The sequence below is a fragment of the Pezoporus flaviventris genome, unplaced genomic scaffold (assembly GCF_033815535.1).
Source record: "Pezoporus flaviventris isolate CSIRO_AGI_PZ_B2104156 unplaced genomic scaffold, CSIRO_AGI_Pfla_v1 ptg000066l, whole genome shotgun sequence".
Classification (NCBI taxonomy): Eukaryota; Metazoa; Chordata; class Aves; order Psittaciformes; family Psittacidae; genus Pezoporus; species Pezoporus flaviventris.
In genome coordinates, this window is record NW_026892614.1 from 26,451,582 (window position 1) to 26,479,034 (window position 27,453).

The window sequence follows — 27,453 nt, forward strand, 5'->3', positions numbered from 1 at the left end:
ACCAGATGACGTAGGAGAACCTTAATTCACTTTGAAGGCTTGCTTCACACCGTATTGCTCTGACTCTGCTCGCTTTGAGGTTCCTGAAGATGTGAGTGTCATGGGAACCAGCTGTAAATGTGGTACAAAATCCATCTGCACTTCATTCCTCTCCATGAGAGAGGGCAGACTGGTAGGAGCAGGATCCCAAGCTGATCTCAGCCCAGTTCACTGGAGCCGTGGACAGACCCTCAGTTTGCCAGAAACAAATGTCCTTACTGCCCTTCTAGGGCAAGTGCAAGCATGTATAGACTACCCAAGCCAATGGAGGAGCCTGGCATACTGCAAATAGGCCTGCGTATTTGGGTTTTATATGGAAACACAACCTCCCAGCTGCTGGACCTGTTACATCCTCAAACACCAACCTTGTCTTCTCTCTTGTCCCAGGCAGCAGTCACATCCCACTGTCCGCTGCCAGGAAGCTAAGTAGATAGACCAGATAGATTACTAAAAGGAAGATTAGGATATGACTCATTTTATGTGTGTGGATTCATTCATGGAGGGTAAACAGCTGCCACAGGGGGCTCTCGAAAGTAGGAGAAATAGGCATTAGGAGAAGTTATATCTGTACAAGCTGGGAAAAATCAGATGTGCAAATAAGCCATTGTGAAAGTTAGAGCTGCACTGAAAAAAACATCAAGTTAACTAGTGGTCTCTCTGCTGAGATGTTCAGGGGAAAGGAGAAAGGAAGAGCCTTCTGAGAGGATGTATGCATTAACTAAAGCAGAAGTATTTTAGTCAGACACACATTGCTGGCTGCGCTCACTTCAAGACTAACCAGACAAAATTGCAGTGTGGACATGCAGCCAGACTAGATGATTCTGTGGACTCATGTCCACATGACTGGACATGACACCTGTTTCCCTAAGGAAAAAAAGAGAAACACCTCTCTTCTGCTTGACATTCCCTCATCGTGCAGTCCTCACCTGAGCACAGATTCCATCAGCCTCTTCAAAGTGTTGTTCACACACTCCTTCAAAGCCAAGGCCAGATCCCACTCTTGGCCCTTCTCCTAGCTCAGACCATGACTCTGACATGCCATCATGTCTTTGCAAAAATAAGGGCCTAATTGCAAGATGACAAAAGAATAAGCATCTAAAAGGGACCAAACACATCCAGAGGCATCTAAAGAGATAAGTCCTTGCTTTCTTGGGCAAGCAGCAATATTTAACTACAGCCAGCCACACTTTGCTCTTCCCTGCAGTTGTAAAGTTGGCCCTGTGGTGGGCCTGGATCGCAGAGTCCCAGCAATAAGCATCCATCTCCCTTTGGCTAACAGCAGCACTCCTACACAAGAAAATGTGCACACTTGTTATGTCTCACAAATATCGAGTTAAGTGGGTTTTCTTCTAATACTTCTATTATTTTTCATATAATATCTCTAAAAATAATGCTTGAAACCCCCTACCTGAAGTGGCTCTTGAAAAATAACAAAAACCCCCAAGAAACTCTCCAGTTAGTTATAAACAGATGACGGGAAAATCCTGCACTTGACTAACTGTAGCACTGTGGCCAGGCCTTGTCATTGGGGATTTCTCAAAGTTCAACTTCTGCATGAGCGAGCGAAGAGCCAAACCAAAAGTGAAAAAATCAGGCTCTGCATGGAGCCCTGCTGAGCCAGCCACAGGTGAGGTGGGTAAATCTGCGACTCCCCTTTTCCTTCCAAACCAAACAGGTCATTTTGGTGCTGGCTTGAGGAAGAAATTTAAAAGGAGCTCGATTTCTTAAGAACAACTGCTCAAAATCCTATTTTTAGCAGGCTGCTGGGGACTTTCTTGCTGGAAGTTAAAGAAATACAACAAGTTGGCTTGCATTTTAAATAGTGGGTTTTCAGCTGAGGTAACTGCTGTTTACAGTGAAAGCATTTTATATTCAATTAAACTTTTCATGATGTGGAGGTAATTTCCAAAACAGTTTCAATCTTCCCTTAATTTTGCAAAGAGACAAATCTAACCTGTTTTTCCTCAGTACATGTGGCTCACCATGGACCAGTCAATTGAGTGCAGCTGCCCCATCAGCACCTGCTCACTAATTCAGACCTGCAAATGGGCATGTTCCTGTCCCCATCCTCACCGCAGGGAAATCCACCTGTATCCTACACTCAGAGAGCCTCCTCACAGCATACCTCTCCAGGCTGTTATGCTTAGGGTATAACAATATTTCCCAGGAAAGTGACAGCAGGTTCTTAGTTTGAAAAGGATTACCAGATCCCTTCAGACTGGTAACCTTTTCATTGCGCAGACCCCAGGTACCTGCTGTGTACAGGCTATGACCTGCTTAGGCAGAAACCTGGTCCCTGTTTCAGTTGTGGTGCTCTGATTTGGTTGAGCTCCAGTCACTATGCTGTAATAAAATTAGTAGTAATGATGCTAATGGCTAGATCAGCAACTTCAGAGTCAATCAAGTGTGCCCACCCTCAGACCCCAAACCCAGCCTCTCTATACGTAACATACTGACACAGGAACCTTTCCTTATCAAAACAGCTGACTGACTGTTTATCTAGCATTTAAGCATTTATCACTGGTTTTCAAATCAACCATCTGACATTTCTCAGTTTATACGTGAAAGGCACAAGCTTTCACTTCAGGAGAGTGACTTGCATACAGCCTGCTCTCACATGGAGGGTCACTGGCATCCACTGCTTTTTCACACAGGCATTCAGCCACTGGCAGCTCCTCCTCCAGCTCCCACTTTTCTAGCTGAACTCTCCATTCGGACCCTGGTAACACGGTCTGTGGTTCGGATGCTATCTAATGAGCAGATCCTTCAAAACAAATGGGGGGGAGAGAGCAAGCAGCTCTGTTTGTTTTAAAGAAACTTTGAAATGTAGTAATTCAGGAGGATACTGAAGGCAGAAAGGGAATTTCCCTGGACAGGCTCAGTCTGAGGGGTGCTCCTGGCAGAGCTACATGGAGAAGGGAACTCCATGGCACAGACAAAGTTAGGTCCAACCTTTAAATACATTTCGTCTACTCCATAGATCAAAAATGTTTCTGTAGACTCTTTGCTGGGTGAAGTGTTCATTTCAGAGTCCCAGGTCTCGCTTTTCGTAAGCTTCACAGCTAGAGGAAAATGAAGGAGGCTATGTACCCTGAGGGGAGTGATGCTTTTTGAGTCCTTTATCCTCACAAAATTGCATCAGGAATCTTGTACACTGTATAGGCCATTATTCAGAAAACACTGCCACTCTGAACATGTGCCAGCTGGATGCGTTGCAGTACATGCTGTGAAAAGAGCTGGCTAGTGACTTGCAGCAAAGCTTTTGCCCGGTGGACCAGGACAGCTGTTTTGTAGCAACAGAAGGAAAGGTTTTCTGAACCCTAGCAGACACAAAGTGGACTCTGAAGTATGATGTTCCCCAGCATCTGGTGTGTTTGGTTTTCAGTTGGGTTTTGGGCTTGTTTTTTTTTCCCTGCAACTGTCCTGCATGCATGCATCTAAACTCTGTGTGGCTCATACATGTAGTAAGAATGTTCGCATCCTCCTCCTGCATCCTGTCCAGGTAACTGTGCCATGTACTTGGAAATGCACCACAAATCAGACTAGTTTTCCTTTTCCTGGCAGCACTGGAGGAAGGGACTTTGATTGTGCTCCAGGGCCCGAAGGCTTTGATTTTTTTCTTAGGAAGATCTTCTCCTCAGGTAAAATTATCAGCCTAAACTCTAAATCCTTGAGGGGTTAAAAAAAATACCAGCTCTTCTGAAAGAGTCTCTGCCATAGTCTTAAACTGCAGACACCCCTGGACAGCCTTTCTCTTCGCACAAGCAAACTCTTCAGCCCGCACGCAGGTCAGCCAGCCCACTGCACTTTGTTGTCTTTTCACAATCCTCCTACATTCAGACAAGTTGGTGCTTCTTCATAAACTCCTTACTTCTTATATTACTCAGGGGGGAACTTAGTTTATCAGTCTGAAAGTCTGGGAAACAACAGAGGCTACACCTCTTGATTCAGCCTCAACTGCAATATTTGTCTTAACAATGGACGAAGTGCATCTTGTGTTTCCCATCAATGCTATTCATTTCTGCTGAGAAGTGACTGATCAGAGAGAGCTGACTGAAAAAGAACACAAAGATCTACATGTATTCCTATCTAATTTCTTCTCACAGTCAGCTCAGATATAGTTTTTAATTTCCATTGTTTGGGGTAATGAAAAAAGTTTCAGTTATTGAATTAGATCAAAAAATCCCCTAGATGATACCCATGGCAGAATTCTTAGAACCAATTTGCAAGGTCACTTTTGCGATACTGTGATACAGGTTTAGGCTTTTATTTCTGCTGAGAAACGCCAGGAAGAACAACAGTCTTTCCTGGTTCTTTGGGGTAGTTTGTTTGCTTTGGGGTTTCTTTTCCTGGTAGGCCTACTGGCAGTTGTAAATTCTTTCCTTGATTTTCTTGGCCTCTTCTTGGGTGACAGAGGAAGAAGAATGGAACTCATCTGACGCTTAAAAGAGAAGAAAGGCTGAGTCTTTAATGGGAATGTTTTCATCTACTTCCTTTAGCAGACAGTATTAAAAAGCATAATTTTCAGGAGCCTTCAAGGAAAAAATAAAGAGTAATTAAACCCAGAATTCTGAGTGTAAGCTCATTCAAGCATTTTTCACCTTGCCTATGTTGCGTGAAAAGATTAAGGCAATAATGGAATACATTAATTCACATTGTTAGTCATTCTTTAACATGACTCTGTGCTGATAAAGGTCTCTTTGGCTATGACTGAGAACAGAGTGATGCAAAAAGAATAGGCTCTGGAAGAGAGGAAGGCTCTTCTCTATTCAAGGACAGGAAGTTCATCCTGCTGCCAGGACTCAATGCAAAAGGGCACCATATGTGTCACAGCTTGCATGGATTAGACAGACATCTGCTATTGATTCTATTTTGGAGGGTAGAAGATGCCCCAGAATAATGCTGCTGGTGTCCTTACCAGCAATGTCTCCTTTGAACACTGTGCTCTTTTGCCCATGGGGACACAGGCTGATGTACTGTTAAAATTGAAATGTTACCAGTGTATTATCATTACTGCTTTTGTTTTTTTTTTTTTTTTGGCAAACAGTTTCTAATGAAATAGAACCTAAATCAGCCTTCTCCTATACTCTTTTGTCAAGAATAAATACAATTAATAAACCAGGGCCTTGGAAGAAAAAGCTCCTTATAAAGATATGAGAATTGCACCTGTTTCTGAAGCAAGTAGCATAATTTGCCACCAGAGATAGAAACCTGGATTAACTGGCTTTTGAGACTGGTTCAGTCTGCCAATTCCTACATTCCTATGTTTTATGTATAATGGTTTTCCACAGTGATATGGCTTAAGATGAAAATTCAGCTGTGTTCATACTTCCATGGGCTGCTGAGTATTTGGATATGGAGGTTAGCTGTGGTCACCTATAGGGGCTTCCCACCACCACGCGTCTTCACAGAAATCAGTTTCAATTGCAACTACAAGCAGAAGTACCCAAATAGTGTAAGAAAGAATGTTCCCCAAATTGTTTCTAAACTTGGGAAGTAAAAGAAATCTGGCAAGACCTCTAGAACTAATACAAACGGTAGACTCATTCACAAGGTACACCACTCTTGTGGGCTGCTTCTGCCACCCAGATTTTTGGGCTTCCCCACCCTTGAGTATATTTTAAATATAATGTAAAGGGACTATGCTTGGCTGTTCAGAGAACCACAAATCCCCAGGATCACCCCACACACCACAAAAGTCTTCAGGCTATTTGATCATGTTACTTGGTGATCTGCTCTGTAGGCGCCTCAATGCAATCATCATAGAGAAAAAAAGGCAGGGTAGTCCCCTTAAATGAGTACTATATGGCTCAGGACTATTATGGACATGAATTACAAATGCAGATCTGTCCTGCATTTCTGTATTCTTTTTTTTTTCAACTAAAAATGGCAGAATATTGTAGGCACACAAATATTGCCTGTCTGTGTAGATGGATGTCACTAATTGTAGCTATGCATTTAGTGGGATGGATCCTGTTGGCTTTCCTTTACACAATGTGTTTTTTTATGGAGACAAAAAATAATGATGCTCAGATAGTTCAGAGCCTCTGCTGACACCCCACAATATTCAAGTTTTCTTGTTCAATTTAGAATAAAAATAGCACGTTTAGTGAAATATGGTCACCCACTCCAAAAGCAGAATCCTGCTTTATCACTATCAGCTCAGAGCAGTGGCATGGAGGTTGTCTGTTGCAGTTTCTCGGGGATCCAAGGGAAGAGATTTTGCCTCAGTTTGGGCTGGCTGCATGTTAGTTGATGAGGCATGAATGTGACAACTGTAGGCTTTTCTCTGTGTTACCAGATAATCTGAATACCCACCTCTGGCTTTTTCAAATATGCTGAGGTTTGTAATCAGTGAGTAGTCAGTCAGCTGCTGTGAGGATGACACAAGCGATGGTCATCTCAGCACTGGGAGAAAACTCAGTAGGGCAATAATAACCAACATTGTAAATGGAGCACTCTGGTCATGGGAATGAGCAACTCATCAGATTTCTCACACAGCAAAAGGCACGTAGTTGCTTTCAAAAGAGCAACACAAGCCAAGCTAAATCACTTGAGTGGCAACCAGATGAAGAGCTCATATAAGAGGAACCAAGCCTATCTGAGGTGTAGAAAACTTTCATGATTGCACAACAGGCCACTAGACACCGAGACAAGACACAAAGCAGATGCCACAGATCATATGATGCTGTTGGTCTCATGAACCAGGTTGCAAAGAAAATCTCTGATGTGCCTTTTAGACAGTTACTCAGCAGATCAGCTGGCATGGACCCTGCGGAAGGACCCTTCCACGTTTTGTAGTGTTAAGCCCTTGCTCTCAAGAGTCTTGGCACTGTTAGAGATGGGCAAAGGCCCTCAGTCTCTGTGAGGTAACAGTGGGAAAACTTTGACCTTTCCATACTGTAGTGTAGATTGTTTCAAGTCTAAAAATGATTCTACTTGGTCAGAATCATTTAAGGGGACAGATTAGAGGGACTGGCTTTTGCCTCCTCGGTTGCTTAGTTCAGCACAAGGAAGCAGACCCCACTTCTGGTTTATCAGCCTCCCACATGCAAACAAAAACCTGAGAGTTTCTGAGGAGGAGGGTGTGAAGAAATGTCACCAGCAATTGCTTTCTGAATGCACTGGTGGGCTGGAATGTCCTCTTACTGGCACCAGTATTATACAGCTTTCACAGCAGCTTCTTGCTGACATGTGCAATCATGGCTGCAGATCTGCCTCTGCTCTCATTCCTTTTTTTTCCTTTCTCTTTCTGCTTGGTCAAACTGGAGGCATAAACCCAACTGCTCTCTGGGCCTGGGAACAGTTTGTACTCACCGTGCCCTGAGCAAAGCAGGGGAGAACCCAGCTTAGAGCATCCCCAGTGGCATGATGGAAACCTAATGCAGCTATTACAGAACCATCAGGAAAAATCAGATGTGGGAATCCCAGGCTTCTTTTGCATGAGGGTAGCACAGGCCCATGCTGCTGAAGGGAACCTAGGTGAGTATATGAGAGAAACCTCACAGCATAAAAGAGCAGAGAACAGTTTAAGAGCAGGGTGCTACTACTGTTAAGTGAGCAGTATAGTTGGAAGGAAAATGGTGGCTGTTTCCTAAGAGCTGCACAAGGAGAATGTCTGTCTTTATCAGGAACTGAAAGCACGTTTCTATAAATAAGAGCATGAAGTTTTTATTCCATCTCAGTTTAATACTTCATCAGGGAAATAGTCTCCCACCAGTTTTCCTCCTTGAAGGAAGCGTGCTACTATTCAGGTCTCAGCTTTTGACTGCATCCTCTTTGGGTGAAAGCTGTTATTTTGTGCTGTGTTTGAAAAGTACCCTGAGCAATAAGCGTTCATTCTGTGCTCTTTCAGTGAACCCTTAGTGTTGCACACACAAAACTAATTATAACCATCATCCTAAAAAATGAAGGTATGTTTGTCTCATGTTTCTGTGGTGTCAGTGTTGGGATACCAATGCTAGTGTAAATGGCAGGATGGAGGGAAAAACCAGAAAGATGCCATAGGTGAGAAACCATGGCAATGCCAGTCAGCGTGTCTTCACAGCAGCGACTGTTGCTGATTTCTGCCATCCAGGACTCTGGGCCTCCATTCCCAAGGCTCTGCCTCAGTGAAAAGACTTTCTCAGAGATGGTTCCCATGGTTGCCGTAAGACAAACTAGAAGTGAGTCCCTACTGCTGCTCTCTGCAGCTGGGGCACAACTTGTTCCTGAACCACAAGCTGGGTCTTGGTGAGCTGTGGGTTGTGTGGAGCAAAAAGGCAGCATTCAGGTGTGAAGAAGAACAGGAGGTGTTCATCTTCAGATGCAGTAGTTCTCTTCTCCCTGTCTTGACCACCAGCTTCTCTGTTGCCACTTTCTGGTGAATTGGTGACATTTCACACAGCTGTGCTGGGTTGTGTGGCATAACATTCATTCACCATCCTATCTGTGGTACCTCAGGCTTGTGTCAGAGAGTGGAAAGTGAAGGCACCACTTTAGTTTTAGACTGTGACCACATTACTTTGAATTGATCTTCTCCCCTTTGTAAACAGGCAAAGCAGTAAGTGTGCAGCACCACAACAGTGAGGCTGGTTTGCAGGAGGGATACGGGATGAGCTGGGTGAGAAACTCTTCACCCATCCCATGAAAAGTTTCTGAGTCTTACAATTTTTCAGAATAAAATTCTATTCAGACTGCACAAAACTCCCGTTTCCAAGGGTATTTTTCTAAGAAACAGAAAGGGAAGATGAAAAGGCTGCATTGAATAAACAGAAGTGGAAAAGTCAGGCTAGACACACTTCATGTCGGACACAGACTTACCAACACTGAGCCACTTTCCTGTCATTGGTTGAAAAATAGTAAAATGAAAGTTAAATTCAGTGGGTGAATTTTAATTGCAACATCATTCTCCGTGATGTTGGTTTATGAATATGTTGAGCCTTTAAGAAATACATCTCCGTAAACTGCAGAAGTAACTTCCCTTCCACCCCTCTTGCAAAACATATTCCAGGAAATCATGAGGGAAATAATATGTCTAGTGAGGAATCCATTTCCAGGAAGAAAACCTCAGGCTGGATGGGCCAAAGAAAAGAGAAACTGAAGAGTGTGGAGGTGAAATATAATCACAGAAAGCTGTGTGGTAGCTGCATATATCAATGCAGAAATAAAAATGTATTGAAAAACATGGGTTATGATGAGATGTATTAAAAAAAAAATGAAATAAGGAAGGTAAGAATATTATTTATGTTAATCTTAAGCCAAATCCTTATGCATTCATTTCAAATCCAGAATGAGACAAGGATCTTATTAAAAACATCTACGTAGTTATATGACCAGAGACATTATGAGGGCACATAGAGTGAAGGCAGCTAACACAGATTTGTCCATCAAGCAGACACTTCTCAGTCACTTCACAGTTTGACTCAGCAATCAAGATCACTTTCTTTCTTCAATATAATTTCCAAGAGAGAAACCAGAGTCACCTGTATTGTTTTGTTGTGCAGGCACATGCATCCTTTCACTTCAAACTTTGTTGTCTATGAGCCTGAGTTTGAAAGTTGGGGCTTCCAAGCTCCTGGCAAGTAGAATCAACTATGTTTATAAATCTGAGTGGAAGAAAAGTGACAACGCAGCTTAAGCCAAGTCCAGTGAGATGGACATAACTGGACATCATTCACACTAACATCATGGATTCGTGTTCCACTTCTGTTTGGGATAAAAGTGTCCACAAAGAGGAGGAAACAAGGAACAGTAAGAGTTAATAAAGACAGCCTACAGACATGGTTCAGGAGACCCTTTTTTTTCCCTGTCCTTGTTGTTCAGAGCAAGAATGATGCACAGCTTCTTCAGGCAGCTCTACAGAAATCCTGCAGACCTATTCCAGCCTGTCTGCCCTCTTGACAGTCTCTACTGTGACTTTGATCTCCCTCCCAGAGGAAGAGCAAATGGAACACCAGGTGTAAACAGCTGAGCAGTTGGAGGACAGGTTCTTTCTGCTTGTCACTTTTCCTGGGGTCTCTGACCTCAATGCTACCTGGCTCTCAAGTATGGACACTGCCCTAACTGGGTAACTGGGGGTGATCAGAGCCGCTTGCTCCTCACTGAACACTTTCTTTCATCTACCCAACTTCTGTATATCGTTATGTGTAACTTCCAGTAGTATCCGCTTTTCTTACTCTACCCCACCATCAGACCATGGTCTGAAAAGAGAAAATGAGAGAAAAGAGAATAATACTATACCTGCACAAGAATTAAATAATTCTTTCTCTCTGCTAATAATCACTGGGTATGTATCTTGAGGTCCTTTCCAAACCTCCCTATTCTATGTTTCTATGATTCTATGATTCTCTGTTTGTCTCCTTGAAGATGTCAGCCAAATGTCCTTGCCATAAGCCCTCCCACTTGAACCCTTTGTCATTGTAAGGGTTGAGTCAAAAAACAATGTGGTGGCTTGCACCAAGTGAGGGCTGCTATCTCAAAGATAACGATGCATGTTTGCATCTGAGGAGTCAGCCAGCTCCTCACCTAGCATCTCGGTCAACTGCTGCCTCCCTGTCTTGTGGGAGCAGAAGCAGTATGTGCCAGTACAGATAGAAGCTGTTCAACTGACTAAACCATCTCTCTCCTCCCTGTACTGTTGCAGCTGATTTGACAGCTGTCAAATGTTCTCAGCACGGTGGCTGCTGTTGTTGCTGGATTTGTACTGATGGGAAATTTGTCTTAAATGTTCCTGTATTTATTTGTCATTCAGACGGGCCAACAAAGTGTTCCCAAGGCAACCCAAGGCAACCTTGGGAAGGTCTTTGACTGTGTTTGGTACTTTCTACATCCCCAAAAGGCGAGTGGGGTTTAAGAAAATAATGTGAATGTATTTGTATCACTCTGTAGCTTTCCATATGCTGAACAGCAAAGACAGTGTGGTTTGTTGGTCTCTCAGATTAAAGATTTTCAGATACATAGATCAGGGCTCACAATCAATTCCCCCTTAAAACATCTTTAGTCCCCTTCTTCAGAGAGCTACAGTCAGCATGCACATTGAAGATCTGTTACTCAATGTTCTTAAATTGAAGCACAACCAGTCCTGGAGGTGTTGAGAGAAGTGTGACCGTACATGCACTGTCCTCTAGGACAATGGGTTAGTAGGGGTCATGTTAGCCCAGTGACAACAGGGAAATCTGTAGAACAAATCAGCTATGACATGTACAAGTGCTGTTGTCCATAACCAGCCAATACAGTAGGACGATCTCTTAGTTTTCTCTACACCTTCGTTATTGTTTCATATTTTATGGGCAGATTCAAACACCTCCTGAATTCCTGTAAGACCTTAGCAGGATTCGTATTTTACATTTTGCATTATAACACTACTTATTAAAAGAAATGGTACTTTCCTTGTTTTCTTGTGGTCATGCATATCACCTTTAATGCATTGAGTTTGTGGAGAAGAAACAGCTTCTGTCCATGCACAAGATTATTAACCTGTCAAAGGTTATACAGTTAGTCCTGTTAAAGGTTTATACAGCGTGGCAGCATGGTGAAGATGTGTTAAAGGATCTCAGTGATCCAGGGCCCAGTTACAGTAGAGAAAATGACACTAAAGGAAACATCTATCTTGCTTTGGCCCCGTAAGTTAGTCCAAGGCAGAGTTCATTCAGAGCAGAGTTCCACTAGGGACACAATGAAAACTCTTCCCTTGTAAGATTTTGACTGGTAGTAGATCTTTGAATTGTAATAATTTTTTTCAGAGATGAGTCATTTGACTGAAACTTGATTTAAGCACCATTTGGAGCAACTTGTCTCTGAATCCCAGTTCTGCAGCATTCCAGTATTTCTGTGACAACTCAAAAATCTAGATGCTGACCTTCATCCCTTTTCTTTCTATGTCCCAAGACATGCTATTCCAGGCAAGCACCATGACATTAAATTCACCCTCTCTAATTATCAGATGCAGTCATGTTTTTACCTTCTGTTTTCTGTAAAAGCAATTTTGGGAATACTAAATAGAGTCTATAACCTTTGTACCTCCTTTCACTGGTACTGAAAATAAAAGGGACCACAATGAAAAGCACTGCCCCAGGTTAGTTTTACCTCAGCTATGCTTCATGCACAGCTATCATGAAGAAGAGCAAACGGAAGGGAGTTACACCTCACACTGTAAAAGCCTGTCTGCCCTCTCCCTGATACTGCTCTCATCCAAAATTTGACAAGGCAGTTATGTTCCCAACTCCTGTTTAAAATGGGGGTGTGTAGGTGATTAAAAAGGAAATAGGTCCCTAAGTATCTTTGAGGATCTGATCCTTGATTCCAGTTCCTCACCAGAGCCCTCAGTGGTAAGTCCCCAGCACCATGTTGCCCACAGCCTCCAAGGCCAGCTCCAACCTCGTAACACAGAGACAGCGCAGAAGTCACAGCAAAGGAGATAACACCCCACAAGTGGGCAAATGTTGTTTCCATTCCCTCTTCTCTTCTAAGGAACAGAGGCCAGGGTGGTACCTTGACTGTGTAAAGTGGAGCTGTCATACATGTGTATCATTGCGAAAGAACCTGTGGTTTCTAATGGAAATCCTTCATTTCAAGGACAGAAACTTTTCACTAAAAGTGATAGAGTATTTAATGTCAGCAGGCTTTTAGAGGTATTCTCTCATAAAGGCATGATCTTCCACCAAAAGCCTGGGATTTGTTCCGTGTTTTGTTGTCATTTATCCCTGTTTACTTTCAAATTCCACCTAAGTCAGAATTGTGGTGTTTTACACATGGGCCTGAGGTGCACGGAGAGCCAGGCTGCGGGGCCTTTTCAGTTATACCCGCACGGATACAGAAACCACCACACAAACCACTGTGAGGGAAGGCATTTTTGGTGGGAAAATTCATTCTCCAAAACGAAGGGTATCTTACACATCAAGAAAAGAGAACCAACGGAAACTGCATCTTGAGGAAGTAAAACTGTGATCTGTTAAGCAATAATAAAGAAGAATAAAAAGAGAAGGAAGAGAAAAAAACAACCACAGTGTCTGACCATGATTTCCTTTTAGAGGATTACCTCTGTGTAAGAAATTCAGCAACTAGTTTCAATTTGGGAAAAGTTTGGTTGGTTTGTTGTTGTTTTTTTTGGTTGGTTTGTTGTGTTTTTTTTTTAAATCAGTACAACATTATTCATCATTAAGAAATGAAACTGCAAAATACAGGCATTTTTTTCTCCTTAGTTTTATTAAAATCACTTTATCTACATCGAATACTGGCCAAACCCCAACCAAAATTCTCTAAGCTAAGCAAGGCAAAAATCAGTGGTTGGCCAAAGAAAGACTGTTGTTCCTGTTTGTTACTGGATTCTTCCCCTCACTGTTAACTTCACACTCCAGCGCAGTGTGTTCAGCTAAGCACTTGTCTATGCTCTCTGCTGAAAAGTGATAAACTGAATCAAGTGCTTTGGTTCACTGGACATCTCAGCGTTCACACAGACGGTGTTGCACTGGTGGAAAGGGATGCTGTCTGCCTTGTTGTTAGGATATAGAACAAGAACCACTAATTTCCCAAATGCCTCTAGGAAATTCACTGGTTTGGGGAAGAGTTGCTTGCTTGCCTGTTGTGGCTGATGACTGAAACTAATGTCGAGACTAGAAGTTACTGGGGATGATAGAAAAGTAAGAAACACCTTGGGAGAGGGGAGGAGAAATGCAATCACATAAGCCTTGCCTGTGAGACTAGGAGCCCAAGATTAAAAGCATACAAAAGATGAAATCCAGTTAAACCTGGTAAAGATTCTGAATGGTTAAAGAATTTAGCACAGGGCAGCAAAAATTAGAGGTCAAAGAATATTGCGTGTGAGAAGTTAGACACCAGTGCCTTAGAAGGGGTAACTGTGCGTTGGGGGTTTCTGAGGAGCCGCCACTGAGGGCCCTCACCCCTCTAGAGAATTAGACCCTTTTTGTTAAGGGGTCTTTCAAACTTTCTTGCTAAGGAGGCTAAGAACCTTCTTAGGATCTTGAAGGTACACAGCAGGTGCAATGACTGCAGTGCCATGTGACCCTTCCCAAGCTCACTTTGAAAGAAGTAGTTATCCCACTTTCTGTCTGATGTTTAAAGCATAACATCTGCTGTGACTGTGCTGGAGTCCCCATGTTAGATCCATTTCTTGAGGGCAGGCAAAAGGAGGGGAATTCATGCTCAGAAACAATTTTATTACAGAATCTAGATAAAATAGATAGCTCAGTTACCATATTGAATGGTTATTTCATTGTGATAGTGTCGTATTTCCTCCTGACAATAACTTACATGCTTAAAGTGAGTATTTGATCTGGCCAGAAGGTGACTGTTGCATTTTGATATGTTAAGTAGAACTGCAAAGACCTCGAGGGACACAAGTAATGACCAGAAAATAACATATTCTCCTCACAGATGATGCACTTAAAACACATTTATTTGTCAAAGACTTACTAGAAAGATTAAAATTAAGGTCTTCTTTTTGCTATATGGCACAGGAGACAATAGAAGCTACAAACTCTTTACAGGGTTCTCCTGTATGTACCACTTTTTACCAAAAGATATCATAGCACCTTGTGCAGTGACCTTTAATTTTGGCATTTTATTCATGACAAACTAAGGCAGAGAGAAGGCAAGCTACCTTTCAGGTGTGGCATGGAAAATCAAAGAGCAAAACAAAGTATACCCTGGAGTTCACACACAAAACCCTGACACAAAGATGAAAATTCCCTAATAGGGGATTATAGTGTGCTGTAGGTTTGATGAGTAAGCCTGTTCAATTGTTAAAGTAACAACTTTTTCCATGATTATGATGTTCATAGGGATTTTTCCTTTAAGGTCAGTACAGGAATATTATCTGCATTGTTTATTCATGTCAGTCTCACAGTTGTGACAGGTTTATGTTGCAGCACACTCGTCCAAAGAAAACTGCGGGAATGCTTAGTTCTGGAAGTAAACAGAAATGATGCGGGGAGGAGGGACAATTCACTGGGACATAAGACAGGCCTCTCAAACTCCTCTTTAGCACATCTGGCTCTCCTAAAATAGCACAGAAAGAAGTCAATTACAGTGATACATTGTATTTCAGTGCCCGAGTTTAGCAAATGTTTTTGCTGAGTATAGCATAGGAGGTGATTAACTTAGAGCTATAATAGTTCCAGCGGGTTATGTTTGAAAGATACACTCTGGGGATCCGTGTATAATGCAGTTAGAACAAGCACTTTGCCTTGTTACTTACCAAATGGAAGTAGTACCAGCATCTTACATTTGGCATAACTTACAGGATAACTAGTGTTCACTTTTACTCCCTTAATACTAAATTCAATTAAGTTACACAAGGACAGGATCAGTTCACAGTGTTGCACAAGCAATACTAAGACTCTTTGTAGCAATATGGTCTTTGTTTTACACAATTGTTATAGCAGTTGCTGTACATCTTTTTGTTTAGCATTTTTATATTTTGTGGTGCCTAAAGACCACACACAGTGAGTGCTTCAGAGAGAAAAATCCCAAAGAAACACACTCATCTGATAAATGGGAGAAAAGGTAAAGCTCAAACAAAGCACAAGTAAACCTTTAAGAGGAAGGGGGAAGAGAAAACAAAATCTTCTTTTCAGGCTTCAGCCGCCACTGAGAGCGGAAATGGACATGGTAGTATGCAGGTACCTTCTCTGTGTACTCCCTACTGTCATCTCTGTGCAACGACTGCAGATCTGAAAGCAAAGACAGGGTTCAGAGCAGGCACGCAGCAGTGGAATAAGCAAATGCAGCCAGAACAGAACCTGGTCTGCATGGCAGCATCAGTAATTAACGGCCAGCTTCACAGGAACACAGACTGGAACAGAACAGCCTGGCCTTCAAGCCGAGCTGTCTCCAACAATTAGCTGATATAGCTGAACTCAATCTCAAAACCATTATTTCTTCTCCCTAACCCACTCTTGCTAGCAAGTGATCCCAGCTCCTCTTTGCTCTGGAGAGTGGGAATTCCTCTTTTATTCCTGGCCTGGAAAAGTCACTGCATTTTTGCAAATGTGGAGGCAAGGATCTAGCTGTCCTGGTTCCAGGGAGCATAGCTGTTGGTGCACCCTAGTTGTGCCAGTCAGTGTTGGTGCCCGAGGCCAGCTTGTCCTGCCCCACAGCAACACCATCCACATGTCCCCACAGCAGCAGCAGCAGCAGCAGCAGCAACAGTCATGCTTGCCCAGAAACCTCGTGGCTCCCTGAGGCAGGAGGCAGAGCTCATGCCATAAGAAGCATTTGCTTTCTGAACTCCTCATACGGTAGTCACGCTTTAAAACAGGACAGCAATACAAATGTGTTTATATAAAACACTAACACAGCAGCTGTTGCTAGTAGCAACAATATGGCAATCACTGGCTAATATGGAGATGTTTGTTTCAAATTTATCATCTTGATTTTGAGGGGTTGCCAGAACTACACAGAAGAACATTTTATTTCGCTGTGTTTGGATGTGCATGCACAAGGACAGGGCATGACAGCAAATAAGTCTCCCAAAAGTACAGGGTCAGATTTACGCTGGGGATTTTAACTGCAGCCAGCAGAGTTGTGCTTGGAAGGATTTGCTCTGACTGACACTGCTTTTGCCTTGAGGATGGAGTCCAGGTGTGTGGTCATAAATGGTCCAATTCATGGTTAATTTAGTGGTGATGAGGATCTGGTTACGGGTTCTACTTATTACTTAGGAAGCGGGTACAACACAGGAGTGACAAACTCACAAGGGCATCACTATGATGAAGAGTTTTAGGATATTCCCATCATGCCACTGGGGCTTGGAGGAGGCCAATTGGAGGTGAACAATGGGGAAATTCCAGCTACCCCTGGCTGTTCCTCCTGGGTGTCTGGTGACGCCGTGTTCACAGCCATGGACACTTTCTACGCCTGGAGCAGCTCCTGCTCTACCAGGGAAGTCACATGGTCTTGCCATTCCTGAACCTGGCTTTCTTTTCTAGTTTTTGTATCAATGGGGCACATACAAAACAAAACCAAAAATTACGCTTGGGCTAAGTTTTTATAGTATTATTTCAGACTGGCTCCTAAGGCATTGGCAGTCTGCAGATCACCTTTTGTATGAAAGTGAGATGACTTATGCCTTAAAAAGCAAGTTAGGATTCAGTGAAATCCAGGTTATCTCTGGTTTCCACTGACTCTCACTTTGAGATCTGAGATAATTTTGAACCTGAAATTCAAAGCAAAACAGAAGGTGCAAAATGACAAGAAATACAAGCCTAAATCAACCAAAAGCAGAAAGGAAACATTAATCCTGGAAAGCAAAGTCAAGATTCACACCTTTCTGGATTCAGTAAGAATTTCAGTAAAAAATGCATTCTGTCCCTGAGAACTTGGCAGAAAAGCACCATCTCAGTTCCTGATTTGTGAATGGAGAACATAAAGAAGCAAAATAAGTGAGAAACCTGCTAGAGTAACAAAAAAAAGTGAATAGCATCTCACTTTTCAATATTATTTGAGTACCTTCAACCAGAAATCTTGCAAAGAATAGCATTCAGACTTAATTATACACATTCTCTATTATCTTGCTGTTTATTGTAAGCAAGCAAAGATTTAAATCTGCATCAGTCGGAAATGATGGGCAACTTCAATTCCCCAGTGCCTTTGACCCGGCCACCTCAGAGAACCCAAGGAAGGAGTGATTTCCAAGCACCACCAACCTGCAACATCAACCTGAATTCAAACCAGCACAGACCCTTTGGGAAAACGGTCTATATACACCTGCCCTCCACAGCTAAATAACTACCCATAAGAACCAGTCACTGGATGATGAGTAAAGAATTCCAGAGCTGCCAACTGAGTGTTGGGGGGGGGGGGTGGGGCACCCGTGAAAGATTAAAGAAACCATCCTGCATATGCAACCCAAAGGCTGTTATGGAAAGGGCAGAGATTACACTTTGGGCTGCATTTATGGTATTATTTTTGATTTGTAACTTTTTCCCTATGTAACCCAGTGTGCGGAAAGTTGGTGCAGCCTAACTGGCACTGCAATCTAACCTGGATATCTATTTAAGGATAGAAATTGGCTGAATAGAGCTGTGAAAAACTACTTGGATTTCGCTTTCCAAAGGCAGGGTTAGCACGACCTGACTAAAACTGCAGGAGTTCAGCACCAGCTGGGTTGATGGATCTCGCTCTAAACTGTTACAAGTAGGAGGTAGGGACTGGTCTGATGAAAATTCAGGCAACCCTCTTTTTGGTGACCATACCCTGAACTGTGCCTATGCAATCCACAACACCTCTGGGGAGTAGTAAAAAATCAGAGCCACCTTCAGTTGTCATGTAGAAATGTAATCTGTTCCCAGCAACCACCCTGTTCTTTGAATCCACGGGCAGATTGTACAGAGCTCTCCTTTCCAAAAAACAACCACAACCCACCCAAACAACACAACTATGACTTTGGCAGAACTGCTGTCCTTATTTTCATAAACACCCCTATTGTCCCCCAGGGAGAATGCAGTTGTGCCAGTGAAGACAAAACTAGAACACAGCCCCTTTTCCACACAGAGAGGTACTGATAAAGGCTCTTTCTGTACTATATGAGCTCAAGAGTCACTGCTCCAGGCATGTCCTGCTGTCCCCTCCTCACAGCTACACTGCTGCTGTGTCCTTGCTGGTACTACAACAGGGTGAAGGAGGGTTTCAGGATTCATTCACATGCTCACTCGTTTATAAGAGCTATTGTGTCAAACACTTGTAGTAGAAATAAAAAAAGTGAGCTGTGGCTGGGATTTTCCCATTTGTGGTTTGGTAAGGAGAGAAGAAAACAGATGCTTTCCAGACACAGCAGATCTGTTCGTTTGTTCTTTTGTTTACTATCAGCTCCCAATTCCTTTCTCCTCCCAAGTCATGCTGCCCCTTCATTGGTAAGGTCTGGAGTCCTTCACTGAGCCACAGCGTAAGAGGAGAGAGGAGAAAAATAGGAGAAACCACCTAGCTTGACTGTCACTCACACAAAGGGGAAAATAACCATCTGGTCTGTGTAGGCAGAAAGCACTATACAAGACCTCATTCCAAAAACTGGCTGGGTAAAGTGCTTGGGATTGGACCATGAAAGCAGCCATGGACTCAGAGGCTATGGCTCTTGGACCTCCCTGCTCCTGCCTTGCCTCCAGGGAATCAATTCAGCAGAACTGAGGGAAACAACCTGATGTACGGGAGGGGAAGAGCTCAAATTGTTTTCCATATGGGCAGGCAGGCCTATAACATACCTTCCACACACAATGACCATTATATTTCCACAACTGTTAATAGATGGGAACTAATTAGATAGAGATACAGCAGTGTGAGTGTCAACGGATAGCCTGGTGACGTGCTATCAATACTCCACCCATTACGGTAACTTTTCCTCCAGGGAAATTGAAAGCATTATGCCCTGTGTACAGCTGTGCCCTATTTGTAATCTAAGCTTCTGGCCTGGCTAATCATCACCCATTAAACTCCCATTTTCTCCATGAGTCACATTTTCCATATCAAACCCCATGTCTTAATCATGAAACATACTGAGCTCAGAAATATGTCCATGTACATTGCTGGAAGTAAAGGCAAGGCAGAACTGAGCTGCATAGGTCTCTAAGATACTCTCTGAGGTATGTTTAGATACACATTTAACAGACCTACTGAAAAATATGCCACTTTGTCCCAGGAATCCTGCTGGAACTATCAGCAGGGGTGCTACAGCTGCCAGGGAGCCTCAGAACAAATTCTCAGGAGAATGTGATGACAATATTTCTGTGAGAATGTGCATCTGCCCATGGAATTTACTAAGGGAATTACAGATATCATGGGACTGCTAACTAACAAAAAAACAGATACAGAAGTGAGCAGAAGATCAGTAGTAAATGTACAGGGCTGCAGAGCAATTGATTGAGATTCCTATCAGTTTCAGCCCCAAACATGTCTATAGACTTCAGAAGCATAGAAATGATAGGTCTCAGGAAGACTTCAAAGGTCTTCTACAGCATCTCTGCCCCTGCAAAGCAGGGCAGCTCTCCTTTTGCCCTTCTGGACAAAAGTGAATTTTGCACCTTGGATTTCTGCCAGAGTCAAGCTGAGACCACCCATCAGTTTTTGCGTGACAACCCAGGGTCAATACTACATGAGCCAGGCCTGATGTGGTTAAGCAAAAAAATGGCTTTCAGGGTGAATTCAGCAGCGGATGTAGACGTAATGTGCATCTACAAAGAGCTGTGCTATAACACAGCCACATCTCCTGCACCTGTGAAACGGAGGATCCACCGCGGGAAGCACCAGACAGACCACAGTTTTACAAGTCTGTTTTCCACCTAAATCCACCACTGAAGTATTCCAAACCTTTGATGCTCAGCCTTAGCTTCTTTTTTTCACTAAAGACTGGTACTCAGAATACTGGGTTGTCATTTGCCTCTGTCAGTGAATCAGGAGAACTAATATCATGCATTTAACATCAAACATTGATGAATTTTTGTAATGGACTGCTAGAGTACTGCTGCTCTTATGTTCCTGATGTGCCCAGGTTGGGGGGAAGTCAGCAACAGACCCTGAAGAGGTACAGGGAGACCAGAAGCAGAGTTTTCCTGATTTTTTGATCTCTTCATTTAAACTAAACTTTATTACTTGGACACATAATTCTTACTAAGAAATATTTTAAGCAAGACTTTTATTGCATATTGTCATACATTACTAAATAATTACATAATACTACTTCTATAGAAGTTCAATGCTTAAGATTTGCAAGAACTAGTTGGCAATGGCAAAGTGTGTGTCTGCATCTGCTTGCAGACAGTAAACTGTTCCCATTAGCTTTAAAAAAAAAAATACAGAAACATTTCCCTGAAACTTGGCTATTGCACTCCCCCATGTTTTTAACTATTCCTAGTGTAACTTCATCCTGTGATGCATCTTTAAACTGCAAAGCCTAAGATCTCTGAGCAGGCAAGGGACAGGCTGTACCCACTGCCCTTTAATGGTAAGGAGAAGCTGCCCACACTGCAGCCCCCTCTACATGTCCTACCTCATGCTGGTGATGCTAGATGGAACCTTTACCTGGCAAGTGTCTCATCTTTTTCCATCCATAACAGCTAGAAGGGTGCTTTTTCTTAATTATTTTTATTCTTTTAGGAAAAAAAACCCAACTCCCCTAAAAGGAAAGAGGAAGCCAGAAATTTCATAGCTTCTCAGTCCTGCCCCATGATGCTTCTTCCTGTCTGTGAATTTCCACCTGCCCCTTCTGCATATATAAGGCAGCACACGTGGGGTAGAACTGTTCAGTTGCCTGCCTCTGTGCAAAGGATTAGTAGCAGTGGGGAGTGATGCTGTTTCTCCTTTCCTCTGCAGCTCACGGGAGGTGAAGGAGCTCTGGCTGGACTCGCTCCTTGGGTAAGTACTGCCTGGGATAAAATAGTGGTGTTGCAGTTAAAGTCGGTGGGGTGCTCCAGACCCAGCTGTACAGAGACATACAAAAGTACAGAGGGGAGAGGTGCGCCCACTGCTAAGTGCAGCTCGTGGGCAGTGCTGACTGACTCGGTGAGCCTTGTGTTTGCAGATTAACAACCACGTGTAGCTGTCAGCACTTGCTCATTTTTTGTATGGATCAGAAAAGGAAAGCTGCTTCTTTTCTGTTTTAATCAAGAGCCAGATAGGGCAGCTGGGCTGAGTGCACTCCACAGAAGGGCTCTGTGACTGACTTGTGTGGGATATCTTGCTGGTTCAGGATCATACTTAAATACCAGACTGCAGGGAAGAAAGACAAGATGGGTGCAGTTTTACAAAGCTCTTTCTCTGTCTGTTCCCTGTTCAATAAACAGGCAAACAAAAGGACCAAAGGAAAGCAGAGTGTCCAGAACTCCCCCGTTCAAACTCCTAATGAAAGTGTTAAGCAGCTGTAATACTGTGAGTGTCTTTATTGCTCAGCTCTGTCAACACAGCGATTTTGAAAAGCTCTGATTTCTAAACTGTAGCATTCAGTTACTCACCTGGTGTCTTTTTTTTCTTGCCTAGTCAAAGACACTAAATACTGGGAACATGGAGAATCTGATTGAGCACCAGTCAGAGGTAAGCAGCCACTACATTTCCCCCTCCCTGATCCTTCTTGGGTACACATGTGGAATATCTTAGCAAAGTGGGGGTGTCCCCTGTAGGAGCTGCTGCCTGCCTACCATTATCCAAGAGTGGGCAGAGCCCTACAAAGGCAAGCCATGCAACACTGCAGAAAGAGCTGGGAATGGCTACGAGAAGCCAGCTCATTCCCTGGGGTCCCAAGGAGCTTTGCTGAGGAATCTGGCAGGCTCCAAAGCCATCAGGGCTCCCTGGAGGAGTCCGGGAGGTATTCTCCAGTGCCAGGGGAGTACACAGAAGAGCAGGCTGTGCCCTGCTGTGGCTTCTCTGGATCTGAAGAATACCTGAAAGAGCTTGAGGTTGTGACCTGCCAGGAAGGTCTAGGATGGCTGGCTGAAGGGTTTACCACAAACCCCTCTCTTGGGGCGTGAAGCAGCATCACTCCTGGACCAAGATACCTCTTCAGCCTCGGGATGTACATACCCTTTACCTCAGGGTGCTGGGCATGATCTGGTTATTCCTGGAGCCTCCCGCAGGTTTCTGAGGAACTGCAGCAGCTCACAGGTGGCTTTTGTTGCTGATGGCAGCTCTGTAACCCCAACTTGTTTCTTGCAGGCTGATACCAAGAAATGCCCCCCGCTGGTCCTAGCAGGTACTGAAGATGGACCTTCTGGTGAGTTTTAGAGACAAACAGAAGCTTCTACAAGCTTCTTCAAAACAACCCAAACCTGCCCACTTCACCTCCCCGAGAGCAATCCACAGCCCTCAGCACCATCCAACACCTTTAGCCCTGGAGTGCCAACTCACTAGCAAATGGCTTCTTTCCCTTATGCTCAGTGGCAGAGGTGACAGTGCTGAGTGCCAGAGGTCTTGTATCCCTATTCCCTGGTCCTCAGAACCCTGTTTCTTTATGTTCTCTGGCATCAGTGGGAAGTAAATATGCTCCTTTCTCACTTGAGCATCGCCACTGAGGTGTGGCTCTTAAGGAAGTACCGAGTACTGCTATCAGTGGTTGCACACCAGAGCAAATAAATCCTCTTGGCAGCAGCAACAGCACTTGTTTTTTTCTTGCCCACCGATAAACAACCCAGAGGAGAACATTGGCAGGGCAGGGTCAGATTTGGAGTAGACCATCATATCAGATCGTTTTTCAGGAGTATCAAAAGCAAACATTTTACATGACACTATAATATTAGATGACTTTCTCCCCCTCCCCATTAGATGACTTTTAACCCCTCCCTACCAAGGACTTTGCTAAGCCACAAATATTGGTCCTGAGAACTTACCTGCATAAAAGACAACTTCACTTTGGAGTAGAAAGGCAAGTACTTTATAGGAAATTTGCAGAAATTTCCTTTAAGCTTCCTAGAAAGCTTTAGAAAGCTTTCTAGCAAAAGAAGCCTCCTTTTCTCACTGTTTCTGAAAGGGAAAAAAGGCACATCCCATCTCAATACAACTGTCATCTCCAGATTCCTAGTATGCCCTCCTCTTTAAGATGCAGATGCAAAAGTGATGCTAAGAGATTTCTTCCATTGTCTGGTTGACAGGGAACAAGCACTAGCTCTAGCAGGACCATTATCATCAGAGCTGGCTCCAGAGCTGGCAAAGCTGAAGCCGTGTATTTTTATTTGAGCCTGTGAAAGAGGCTGAAAAGCAGGAGCCCCTAGTTCCACTCTTGACCTAAGGCTGAGGCACAATCAAACTGTGTAGCGAGATATGTCCTTGTGAGCTGCCCAAGTGATATATCTGCCTCAGATATTTATCACAGAAACCACTGCAATATCAGAAATCTCTGTAAATGCTGTATTTCTGTGCCTTGTATGTTCCCACTCTCTAAGAAGAAATGGTGACTAGAATGTAAAAGAAAACACCCCAAACAGGAAAGGTGGTGTCCTTAGAGGGATGGTCACAGTTTCACAGTTTAGGCGGTTGTTTCCTTAGTAACCACTTAGTTGTCTTTCAGTTTCTCCCAGTTTAGTTTGAGTTGTTGTAACATACATCTCTGCACTGCACACAGATGAAATAACATACACAACCGCATAGTGCTCTCTGTTTTGTTTAGGGGTTCTTTAATTGATTTTTTTGCTTTCCTTTTGCTTGCAGCAGATGGAACAAAGAAAAGAAAGAAGGTAATACCACAGTCATTTACTCTGAGACGAAGCTCTGCCAATGGGAATTCCCTAGGGCAGTTAGACTCCAATGCCAAAATCGTTTTGTTTGGCCAGCCTCTGGCAATTATCTGTGGGGAAGACGACACACTGCCCCAGCCCATCCAGGTAAGCAAGACAGGCGATAGTCATCATACCCTGGCTAACAGTGTGAGGCAGGTACTTCCACAGCAGCACCCAGGAGATGAGTGATTTTGGTGTTTCCCCTCCATGCACACTTCTGATAAATTCAGGGCCCATCCCAGATGTAGAAAGGATCAGGTCTGTAGGTTTTGTCCAGCTCACCCAACTTCCACAGGAATTAACTTTGAGTGGAGACAACCCAGGACCAGGAATACAAGTTCTGGTCCTTAGTATAAACATCTGTGAGCCTACAGAAGTCATTTCAGCAGCACAAACTTCCAAGGATTTCAGTATTCCCCTTAAAAAAGTGTTCAGCTGTAAATACCTAAACATATCTTCTGGATAAAAACACTCTTGTGATTTTACTCCCACTGATTTTGTTTTTCCAATAGATAGACCTGTATCTCTTCTAAGCAATATTTTCTTGACTTTGGAGGGAAAGGATTTGAACTAAGACTTAAGAATCCTTTATTTGCTTCTGGAAAGAAGCAGGGATGCCTCCAATAAAATTAGTGGAATTCATCAGTCAAAAAACAGGGTGGGTTGGGGTAAAAACAGGTTATTAATCATGTAATCGGAGAAAGAACTAGATAATGACCAAATCAGGGCACAGTGTATTTCTGTTTCTAAAGAAATGTTCAGATACTAAAGGACTTTTTCTCAGTAAGTGTTCTTCCACTCCTGTCTTTTTCCCTGCAGGATATCTTTGCTATATTGTATAGGAAAGGACCTTCCACTGAAGGGATATTCAGAAAAGCTGCCAATGAGAAAGCACGAAAGGAGTTAAAGGAGGACCTAAACAAAGGTGTGAATGTTGATTTGAAAAGCAAATCTGTGCACCTGCTGGCAGTGGTCTTGAAGGTGAGCTCCTCTGACATTGGGAAGACATTGTTAATCTTCACAGGCCCGCTTCAGTGCCAGAGCTGACTTATGTGGGACTCCAAGCTAAAGCCAGAGCAAAGACAGACTAAATGTTTCAGGGCTGGAAAAGTTTGGCATTTGCTTTTTCCGCCTGATTTTCAGTCCCTTTTGTTGTGCTGTGGATTCCCATGACCACAGGAAACTCACTTTGTCCTCCTCAGCATCCTCCCAGGGAGGAATACTGAGATTATGTATGGGTGAACAAAAAGAAGCTAAGACCTGGGTCCTATTGTTACCCTAATGGCAAGTGCACCTGGCATGTATTTATGTATTACACTGCTCTGCCAGTGATGATGGTCTGGTAGCTGAAGCCAGTGTGCCTCCTAGTTAGCTCACATCGCAGTGATGCTCCCTCTGTGCTCAGGGGTAGTGTCCACAGCCTCAGCTAAATCTCTTGGCCTTGCAGGACTTCCTCCGAAATATTCCCTCGAAACTGCTGTCAGCCGACCTCTATGAGAAGTGGATGCAAGCTCTGGAGAAGCCAAGCAAGCAGGAAAAAATTGAAGAATTGAAAGAGTAAGTTCTGCAACCAGGAAGTTTTGCAACCAGCCCCAGTGTGATGGAGAGGCTGATAGGGGCCAATGATAACTCTCAAAAACGAGAGTCTCATTTAAAAGCATGGTATTTATATCAGCTTGCTATTGCTCCACAGGGTTTGGTTTAGAGGGTTATAGCAACAGCACTTCCTGAAGTTATTTGAGATTGTCCTGTGAAAACACTACTGTAGGAAGAGGAGAGAGGCTGCAGTGTGTCACTAACACAGACACGGTGCTGTGGGACAGGCTCTGAGAGGGAGCCTGCACATCTGCTGGGGCTGAGGTCAGGCACATGGAGACCACCACCACGTTTTGCTCTTCAGAAGGAGCAGATATGGAGGCCGGCTGGCAATGCTTTGAAAGCTGCACAGCACAACTGCAGGCTTTCACATGCCTTTGGGAAGCCTGCAGTGACATCTCCTGATGTCGTCCCATCTACTCAAGGACATAGACTGCTGTAGTGCTTGCCTTTCCTTCAGGACCTTGTAATTCAAGGTCTTATAATTAACCACACGCTCAGCTGCTGCTGGGGATTTCTGGATGATACTTCTGCTAAGCAGTGACAAAAGCACACACAGGCCTCTTTCTGGAGGAAGTGTCATCTGTCTGAGTGTAATTGAAACTTGCTCAAATGAAGAAGCAGTGGCCGCTGCACCATGAATTAATGTCATGTTTTATTTCTGTCCATGCAGGGTGGCTGAAAAACTTCCTAGGCCAAACCTGGCCTTGCTCAAGCACTTGCTCTCTCTGCTCCACCACATCAGCCAAAACACTGAGACCAACAGGATGGACTCCAGCAATCTGGCCATTTGCATGGGTCCAAATATGCTGAGCCCAGAGACAGACAATATGATCCCTCTGGAAGTGCAGAAGGAGATGAATGACAAGGTGTGTTGACTCACCACCCAGCCACCCCCTTTCAGGCAGCTCAGAACATCCAGAGGGATTCCACTGCCACTGCAAAAGCTGAACAAAAGAGCACCCCTGCATATTGGGAATGCCCCTCACCTCAGGTGCCTGCAGTGTGATGGGCAAGGCAGCCCCTTGTTTCACCTCCCTGAACAAAAGAAGCAGTCTCCCCACAGCTTCCTACATCATAGTACAGCTCCTGCATTCTTTGCATGCAGAGGGCAAAGGGGCACCAGTGGGCATTGATACCCATGGGCCCTCTGGAAGCGAGGCCAAAGCTGTGGCTGGTGGTGTTCTGTCTGTATTGGGACAGATCAGTTTGTCTGCAGCATCAGACCTTGTCTTCCTGACAAGGACTCGCTCTCTGACTTTAAGCTAGAATTTTGGCAGAAGCCACCGTGCTCTGTGCTGCCCTTCATACAAAGACAGCAGGCAGGGGCAGGAAAGGCTGTTCAATAGATTTTCAGCCCTTCTGACTGAAATAAACTTGTTTTTTGTGTGCAGGTGACAGCGTTGGTGGAGTTCCTCATAAACAACTGCTCAGAAATATTTGGGAAGGACATTACCTTGCCTGTGTGTTCCTCAGTTGAGTCAGTGGAGCACACAGACAGCTCCACAGGTATGAGAATGGATGGGAGATGTCACAGACTGGGGCTGCTGGGCTAAGTTCTTTAATTTGATATGGGAATACATCTGTGGAAACACAACTGTAGAGGGCTCAAGACACTGTTCCAGTG

At 43.8% G+C, this 27,453-nt stretch overlaps 1 protein-coding gene across 1 annotated transcript in view; it reads left to right on the forward strand.

Moving 5' to 3' along the window:
• TAGAP (T cell activation RhoGTPase activating protein) overlaps nt 1–27,453 on the forward strand; it is a 44,444-nt gene that overhangs the window by 15,377 nt on the left and 1,614 nt on the right. Inside the window, exons 3-11 of the mRNA XM_061470887.1 lie at nt 21,340–21,381; nt 21,810–21,894; nt 22,003–22,056; nt 22,675–22,732; nt 24,163–24,335; nt 25,050–25,211; nt 25,678–25,787; nt 26,500–26,695; nt 27,221–27,335. Coding sequence (XP_061326871.1) covers nt 21,340–21,381; nt 21,810–21,894; nt 22,003–22,056; nt 22,675–22,732; nt 24,163–24,335; nt 25,050–25,211; nt 25,678–25,787; nt 26,500–26,695; nt 27,221–27,335 — 995 coding nt within the window. The remainder of the gene's footprint in view (nt 1–21,339; nt 21,382–21,809; nt 21,895–22,002; nt 22,057–22,674; nt 22,733–24,162; nt 24,336–25,049; nt 25,212–25,677; nt 25,788–26,499; nt 26,696–27,220; nt 27,336–27,453) is intronic.